We start from the raw sequence: 8899 nt of genomic DNA on the forward strand, positions 1-8899 counted from the left end.
ATATATACAAAGAGTTATGAAGATAAAATTTTAGAGATTAAAGTATTCTTAAAAACACCAAAAAAAAACAGAGAATTTTTTAGGAAAATTATGTCTCAAAAAAGGAAAAAAAATTCAAAACAAGTGCCAAAAATTATATGAAACTCGTCGTTACATGTTATTTAGATTATTATTAAAAAAATTTAGTAATTTTTTTAAAAATTTAATTGTAATTCTTTCTAATTTTTTTCCATGGTAAGAACTAAGTTGGTTTTTTTTGGGGGGGGGGACACTCATAAAAATAAAAAATGCCAAAATGTGCCAGCAGAGCCCGATTGCAGCGGAATGCTGGGGTGCTTGGCTGTATTTGTGGTAACACGTGCAAAAGCCGTGGCACACGAGTTTGAATACCCACTCAATTTCCATTTTTTCCATTTTCCGTTGCGCTGCTAAAAATTCCCCTGGACGGAGAGAGATAGCCATCTTCCCTGATTCGCAGCTCCAGACTTCATTCGCTTTCCTTCTTTCTGTTGTTCTTCGAATCCAATTCCATATAAACAACCTCACCGTTTCTAACTTCTATCTTTTTCTTCCTCTAGTACGACTTTTCGCTGTTCCGATTATCTGTCCCGATTTCTCCTCCAGAACCTGATCGTTACATTCTCCTGGTGAGCCGCTTTCTGACCTGCACTTTAATACACCTCTCTTTCTCTCTTCAATATTTCCCTTGATTGTTTCTCTGTCAATTTTTTTGTTTTTTGGGTCTTACCTGCCGATTGAATAACTTGCTTGGCGACGACTTGCTATAATCTTATTTCTTGCTCTAAGTTAACCTTATTTGATTAATCCTGTTCTAGTCTTCCGCTCCTGCGTTTGTTCTAGTTCTAACTTAGTTCATATTGTGGGGAACATTGCAAATTCGTTCACCTTTTAGTTTATACTGATGTTCATGTGTCTCAATATCACATATAATTTTAACCAGTGAGTTTTTCAATTTTCTTTTATGGTCTTTTCTTTGTTCTTGATACCATTTTCTTTTAAGGCTTTAGGTGTTCTTTATTTATTTTTTTCCTAAACAAAATATGTATCCGTATTCGTATTGTGTCTAAATTATGAAGCCCTGACACCTTCTACGGGCTAACATAAATCTCTCTCTCAATTGTGTTCGATCCTATAAACAATTGCTGCTTCATTTCTTAGTGATTGTTTTTTACGATGGAGCACCTTCCTGTTGAAGTGATTGGTAACATACTATCCCATCTTGGGTCCGCTCGGGATGTTGTAATTGCATCGGCAACTTGCAAGAAATGGAGAGAAGCTTGGCGCAATCATCTCCACACTCTTTCATTCAATTCTAGTGATTGGCCCATCTATCATGAATTAACTCCTTGTAGATTGGAAATACTTATTACTCAAACAATCTTCCAAACCAGAGCACTGAAATGCCTAACCATTTACATGGATGATGTTGATGAGTTCTCTGCTGCCCCAGTCATTGCATGGCTTATGTATACCAAGGATTCCTTGCGACAGTTACGTTATAATGTAAGGACAACCCCAAATTTCAACATGATCGAAAAATGTGGCAGGCAAAAGCTGGAAACGTTGGCATTAGCTCATAACTCCATTACAGGTGTTGAGCCCTCTTATCAGAAATTTCCTTGCCTGAAATCCCTCTCCCTGAGTTTTGTTAGCATCTCAGCATTGGATCTGAGCCTTCTACTTAGTGCTTGTCCAAGACTTGAAACCTTGTCTATTGTTAGTCCAGAAATTGCCATGTCAGACGCACAAACTTCCATGGAGCTTAGCAGCTCGTCTTTGAAGCATTTTTATGTTGAGTCATTCGGTTTGGACAAGTTTATATTGGAGGCAGATTTGCTTGAGAATTTGCATTTGAAAGATTGTACTTTTGAGGTTTTTGAATTGGTCAGCAAGGGAAACTTGAAAGTGCTGAAGATTGATGATGTGAGTGTTATCCATCTCGATATTGGTGAGACTACAGAGAATCTTGAGATTGTAGATGTCAGTAACTTCACAATCACCTGGCCGAAATTTTATCATATGATCTCAAAAGCATCAAAGCTACACAGGCTCCGGCTGTGGGGTGTTGTATTTGATGATGAGGATGAAGTTGTGGATATAGAGTCAATTTCTGTTTGTTTTCCTCTTTTGACACACTTATCCTTAAGTTATGATTTAAGAGAAGGAGTACTTCATTATGGCTTGCAGGGTTTGTCTCTTTTAGTGAATGTGCTTGTGCTAGAGCTGGGATGGACGGCAATTAATGACCTCTTCTCGGTTTGGGTAGCCGGGCTGTTGGAAAGATGTCCCAATTTGAAGAAGTTGATCATTTATGGGGTTGTTTCAGAGGTCAAAAGCCATGAAGAGTGTCAAATCTTTGCCAAATTTACTGAATCGATTCTGCAACTTGGACGAAAATATATGCGTGTAAAGGTCGAGTTTGAATATGAATAGTGAGTAATGCAGTGATGCAGTATCATGCATCTCTGTCAAAGTTTCAGTTTATTATAATTCTGTTAGAACTCAGAAGGTGTTTATCCCATGAGTTTCCATGCTTCGTGGTGTTTCATCAAGTGCCAAACAAAACAGTTCATCAAATGTGAAGTTGCAGATTCTTTTTGTAAATGACTAAATGAGATAATTCTAAATTTTCCACATATATTTATTTCTGCCCGTGGCTCTTAAGCCTGTACCATGAAGATCACTTTGCTGATTTCCTTCATCTGCTTATGTTTCCTTTTTTTTTTCTTTTTCCCCTGTTGGGAGGTGGTTTTGTATGAATAATTGGTTCTTCTGCTCTGCTGCCCCACCATCTTACGTATCCTAGATTTGATTAGTGTTAGCTCTTTCGTACTTGAGATTTCCTACATTGTATTTATTTTGGTGTCTCTGGATTCCTTCTGGAAGATCTGAAAGAGGATTGCTAACATTGCCCTGCGCAATCTTCACTTGCTGAACATCGTGCTTTTAAAGGCCCTATCCTTTGTCTTGAATGATTGAATGGCTCCTTTTTCTTTCACAAGGCTGTGTATATTTCACGAGTCTGGATCACTCCCCTTGCTAACCCATATTCAATAATGAACACTGATTTCGAATTATAGAAAATACAGGCCTTCTCCTCTTGCCGGATTTTGTCCCTGTTTCTATCAGGTATGTTGAGGATTTATTTTTTATTTGACATTTGACAAAGTTGGGTAGGATTTTTAGGTGATGGTTATCAAATTCTTCAATGATATGTAAACGTTCTATCCGGATGAGCAGCAGATAATGGGTTCGGAAAAAGATATATTGTTGAATTTTTAAAATATATTTTTCACTTGTTATGTTTTGGCTAAATAACATGAAGTAAAACATCTTTGTCGTGAACTGAGGACAGCATATTATCAGCTATGTTGTTTAAGTCCTTTTTAGAACGAAAGCATGGGAATACTCATAGATGCTACTAGAATTTTTGTTTTCAGGTTTATATTTGGTACGTGAGGAATTTCTTATTCCCGCAGATCCTTGAATCACCAACTCGAATTATTAGCTTAAGGCTAAATAATTATTTAATTATATTTTTTCATAACATTGTTTATTATAAAAAAATCATAATAGAAAGTAAATATTTAGAAGGATAAAACTCGGGTCCATTTAATTATATTCATTAGGTTCGATTTTTTCTAATAAAAATTTTAGCACATTAACTTTTCTTAATAATAAAAATTCACATCAACAAAATTTTCAAATTCTTTTATGACATTATACTAAAGCACAAATAAAATTTATTTAATTAGAATTTAACATACTTAAATATTTGTCAATATATAGTATACATGCTGATTTTATTTTTTAATTAGGGTTAATATAAATTTTGGTCTCTCAAATTTGGGCCTATTTTGGCATTGATCTCTGAAATTTAAAATCCATAGTATTGGTCTCTCAAATTGTATCCGTTTTTGACTGTTGGTCCTTGGTAGCTTTAGGTTGTCAAAATCGTCTGAGTTGGCACTAACTCTGTTAACCTATGATATGGCATCTGACTTAAAAGAAGGAGGTGGACACCAGTTTGATAATGTGGCTTGCTGACATGTACATATAAAAAATGCAGGGAAAAAAGAGCACTAACTTGAAAAGAAAACACACGGACAGAACAATAAAAAAGACCAAGAATACAAAAAAAGAAAAGGGAAAAGGGTTTAGGTCAATAGTGAAGCAGACCCACACTTGTCGAAGAACTATGACGTGTCCGTCGCAAGAGGAACGTGATTTATCAATTGCAGTCGAGGGAAGAAATAGTAACAGTAATTTTGACGAGTTTTGCTGGTTGAAAGGTGAGAATCTATCATATATGTTAATGCGTTCTGGTAATAACTCATGCAATGTGAGAAAACAAAGGTTAATTTTCACCAAGTTATGCTTGTTAAAGTTGTGATAGTGTTTCAGTGAGCTTCGCATGTTTGTTTTTGTTAATTTTTTGTTCGATTGCTGTATATTTGAGAGGTGTGGTGCATTTGATCCTTACCTATTAAGTCATTCGATGTTGTCGTTCTTACGTGCTATGTGTTCAAGTATGCTCTGTTCTCATTTCTTAAATAGGAAGACATCAGTATGATGATTAGATGAATTTTTATTTCATTTGGTTGTATTTTAGAGCATTCACCCATTGCTTTGAACTTTGACTGTGCTATTGTGGATCAATGTGGATGGGTTTTTTGCTTTGTTGACAATGTTTTATGCATAATTAACTGGCATGGCGTTGATTCTTTATGTGTTGTGTTGCTCTGGTTCATGTGTTTTGTTTTAGATTATTATTTTGCTATACATGTTAAATATAAATGGGGAGGAAGAGAGAAGTGAGAGTTGTGAAAGTAGTGGAGAGGGAGGGAGTAAAACAAACTTAGGGTCTTGAGAACAGCAAAGAGGACCAGTTTTGGAATACATATTTGAGAAGACCAAAAACTAGTTCTCAAATATGTGTTCAAGAAGACTAGTTCTCTAATACATATTCAAGAAAAACAGTTAAGAGAAAAGTAATTTTAATGGAGAGATGTTGAAGATAAGTAGAAGATGGGATTGAAGAGATGTTGCAGAAAATTAAAAACTTATACCAACAACTTACCAAATACCAATCGTGCTTCCCTACAATTGTCGAATCTTCATTGCCTTCATCCATTCTTAAATTCCTTTGCCGGATCTTTCTCCTCAATCACCTTATCTGTGGGTGTCGGATCTTTCTTCTCGTCACTGACGGCCTTCCCTTCAACCCTAAGTCCCTAACCCCTTCCCCTTTTCTTTCTCAACCGCTAGTGCGTCAATTTCTTTAGATAACTTATTTCTCTTACATCTGCACTATGTTTTAAAACATCTATTTATATATTATTTTTTTCTTTTTTTCATATAAGATCTATGCACATACCAACTTCTATGTACACATCATCAATATAATGGAGTTAGTGCCAACTTATATGATTTTGATGGCCTAAAGTTACAAGAGACCAACGGCCAAAAACAGATACAATTTGAGAGATCAGTACTATAAGTTTTAAATTTCAGAAACCAATGCCCAAATAGATCCAATTTGAGAGATCAAAATTTATATTAACCCTTCTTATTAAGATCATAATCCGGAAATTTTCTTAATATTTCAACGTCGTAAAAAAGTGCGCGCGTACGCTTTAACCAGGTGTTGGGCATACCGGCCAGAGGCCAGGGTCGAAACACCAGCAGTGCGTGCACTCCACGTCGTCTAAAGCCTCACGTTGGAAGATAAAGCTTTTGTCTTATGCATGCTATTACCCAAAGGTGCAGTCAGAGAGTCACACCGTGATGTGCTTCCATTTTCTGAAATATGCAAGTGGACGGTGAAAATATTTTAAGACAGAAAATGATGTAAGACGAAGCCTCCGTTTGTTTCCTTCAACCATCTAATTACTTTCTGTTCCTTATGAAGGGAATACGGTAGAATAGGTCGGCAAAATGATGCGCAAAACAAGACAAAAATGTTTGACGTTACGCCACTTGCAAGTTCCACTACAAAACAACGTGACTGTGTCAACAACACTCCCTCCACACTATACACCCATCAATTCATCTCACTCCCACTCTGACAAATTGGAAAGCTCTGTCTCTTTTCATCACTCTGTGACCCACTAAGCGATGCAACTGTGCTCTAATAATTAAATGAAAATAATTTACTGGTAACTTTCGCCAGGCCTGAATATGTAAGACAACGATATAATAATTCACAAGGGGACCCAGGGGGGGAAAAAAAAACTCAGACGCAGGCAGCCTACTGAAGGTTTACCGGGAGGATTTTCAATATAGAACGTTAAATGGATTCAAACTAGCTGAGATCGAGATGAACATATACACATCAGGTACGTCCCCGCCCACACACACAGGTGAATTTTTGAATGCCATTAATAATACAGACAGCTCCGTCTTAAGCATTTCAGTAATTTAGCTTGATCTCAAGATCCTCTACCTAGTTCTGGTTTCATTCTGAGTTCTCTCTATTTTTCCTTCTTCCCACTATATTTGCTTCACGATGTTTTCGCTCTTTGATTATACCAAGTTACAACTCTAATTACTAAAATACGAAATCTACAGAGGTCACTGGCTACCATACTTCATGCACGCATGTTCTTCACAAAGGACAGCTCACATTCCTTGTCAAAGACCTCAATTTCTCTCTAGCCTTCTGAGCTTTGGTAGGAACTCTCATGTTTGCTTCCTCAAGACTCTGCCGCAAGAATGTTGGATAAAGTAACATGCATAAGAGTGTTTTTCTATAAGTTGACCATAAATCCTAGTGTGGGGGGCGGGGGCGGGGGAATCAAGTTGCACATATATCATACCTAAAACATGAATGTGCTAATTGTCCATGCATGAAAAGTTTGACAGTACTTCGAATCATTAACATGTGCATGACGATATAAGAACTAACCTGTAGCTTTCTTCTCCTCTCAAGCTCGGCCTGAAGAATAAAATTAAAGCATGAACTCATCAGTGTTTATAATTACTTAAACGCAAGTGCGGAAAAGTAGGAATTTTCACATTCTTGATGTATATGTCATGTCAATATATACCAGCGCCAGTTTCAGATGGGCGTTCTCTTCTCTTAATTGGTTCAGTTCTGCTTCTAATTCAACCGTGTATGCCTGCCAAGTCAGAAGAAGAAGGGGGGAAAGGTTAGTTATGCAATATGACAAAATTTGTTAACATGACCCCAACCAGATTTGCTTTTGAAAGCCTTTCTTAGTTTTAAACCAAGTACTCCCCCATCACACAAACATACATACATGTATAGAGTTCTAGGCAGCGCAGACAACAGCCACCGAAACCAGAAAAATAGATTTACCTCCATTCACAATTTAAACAAAAACAAGTCTATACCAGGAAAACAAATTTATTTTTCCTCATAACTGCAAGTTTGATGAGACAAATTATCAATAACGTCATTCAAAAATCTGAACTGTTATGGGAAAACTAAATGCATGTAGTCAATGCATTTGTTAATGAAAAAAGGGCAATGGCACGTACCTGTTTTCTGGCTCTGGATCTCGCAGCCGACTCTCTGTTCTTGATCATCCTCCTCTGCCTTCTCTCCACCACCTTCTCCACCGGACCATCGATGATCCTCTTCCTTCCTCTCAACATCCCCATCTCTACCCCAAACTGACCACCACAGTTCTCATTTGCTCCCAGCCCATCCGGCGAAACCGGGCTCAACGGTGCCCCTATTCCCATAGTCGGCGCCGTCGCCCCATACCCACCGCCTCCATTCAGCACCCTCCCTCCATAGCAAACCCCCGACGGCGGCGGCGGTGGCGGATACCCATTATCCCTCTTCCCATTCCCGGCGTACCCAGAAGAAGGCTCTCCCTGAGCCACCGCCTGGTACGGCGGAACCACATTGCCCGCCAATACGGGCCTACCAACAAAGGAGGGACCCATTGTAGAGTTGTTGCTCGGGTACATCCCATACGGCGGCGGGGGCGGCTGCTGCTGCGTCGAGGCTGGGCCTTGGACTTGGGCGGGCATTGCCGGAGCACAGGATTCCCGAACCACGCCTGCTTTGATCAAGAAATCCTCGAGAGTCATCTCCCCAAAAGTGGGCTGGCGAGGGGCAGATTCGGTATTCTGCGCATTGCCATTGGCGCTACCGCTATTGCTCTGATGACCCTGCTGTCCTCTGCGTATCTCAGACCAAACTTCATCCACCGTCTTCCTACAGAGCGGCGCCGGGAGCGTCAGAGAACCCTGATGAGGAAGGCTTGGCTGCTTCCTGATCACTCCTTTTTCAGCGTTTGTTTCATTCAGAGGCAAGCCTGTGTTGTTGTTGCTGCTGTTGTTAGCGTTAATATTATGGTTAGAGTTAATGGCTTGGCTCTCCTCGGCGTTCCAGATGCTGCTGAGAAATTCGTCCATGTTCATGGACCCAAAATTCTTGCCACTCTCGCATAGCGTGTGCTGGAACTCGTCGAGCGTGAGCGAGTATATCGACGATTGTCGTCCCAGCGACGAGAACGGGTGGCTGTTCTTGTGCCCTGATTCCACTTCGCCTTGCGAATTCGTCGCCTCACCTTCCCCCACCCCCATTTTCTTCTTCTGCTGCTGCCGCCGCAAAACTCTACGTTGCTGAAATTGTCAAATCTCGGATGGGGTATTTGTCGATGGAAAGAAGCTAAGCCTGACAACAACAAAGTATTAGCAAATTGCTTTGTGCATTTTAGATAAATATATAAAGGTACAAATTTGGGAGAGTGGGTTTAATTAAGTTCAAGTGGTGTGACGGATAAAGAATAAATTCTTTGCCAGATTTGTTAATACGACTTTGATTATAGAAAATGATTGAGAAACAAAACGATAAACATGCATGCACCGGTGGCGTCCTCCCGTCATCATTTGCCTTCTG

At 39.1% G+C, this 8899-nt stretch overlaps 2 protein-coding genes across 2 annotated transcripts; one reads left to right on the plus strand and one right to left on the minus strand.

Moving 5' to 3' along the window:
* The first annotated feature begins 436 nt into the window (after window positions 1-436).
* LOC114740734 (F-box/LRR-repeat protein At1g67190-like) lies at window positions 437-3122 on the plus strand. Its single transcript, XM_028928939.1, has 2 exons — window positions 437-647; window positions 1180-3122. The coding sequence occupies exon 2, from the start codon at window positions 1195-1197 to the stop codon at window positions 2452-2454; it is 1260 nt and encodes a 419-aa protein (XP_028784772.1). The 5' UTR covers window positions 437-647; window positions 1180-1194; the 3' UTR covers window positions 2455-3122.
* A 3199-nt stretch (window positions 3123-6321) lies between these two features.
* Window positions 6322-8648, minus strand: LOC114740835 (protein ABSCISIC ACID-INSENSITIVE 5-like). Its single transcript, XM_028929082.1, has 4 exons — window positions 7525-8648; window positions 7071-7142; window positions 6929-6958; window positions 6322-6724 (listed from the first exon to the last, which is right to left on the minus strand). Exons 1-4 carry the CDS (start codon window positions 8581-8583, stop codon window positions 6629-6631), a joined length of 1257 nt encoding a protein of 418 aa, XP_028784915.1. The 5' UTR covers window positions 8584-8648; the 3' UTR covers window positions 6322-6628.
* Between the last annotated feature and the right edge of the window lie 251 nt (window positions 8649-8899).

Source organism: Neltuma alba, unplaced genomic scaffold (genome assembly GCF_004799145.2).
Source record: "Neltuma alba isolate B1F8T4 unplaced genomic scaffold, ASM479914v2 tig00003187_pilon, whole genome shotgun sequence".
In the NCBI taxonomy this organism is placed as follows: domain Eukaryota; kingdom Viridiplantae; phylum Streptophyta; class Magnoliopsida; order Fabales; family Fabaceae; genus Neltuma; species Neltuma alba.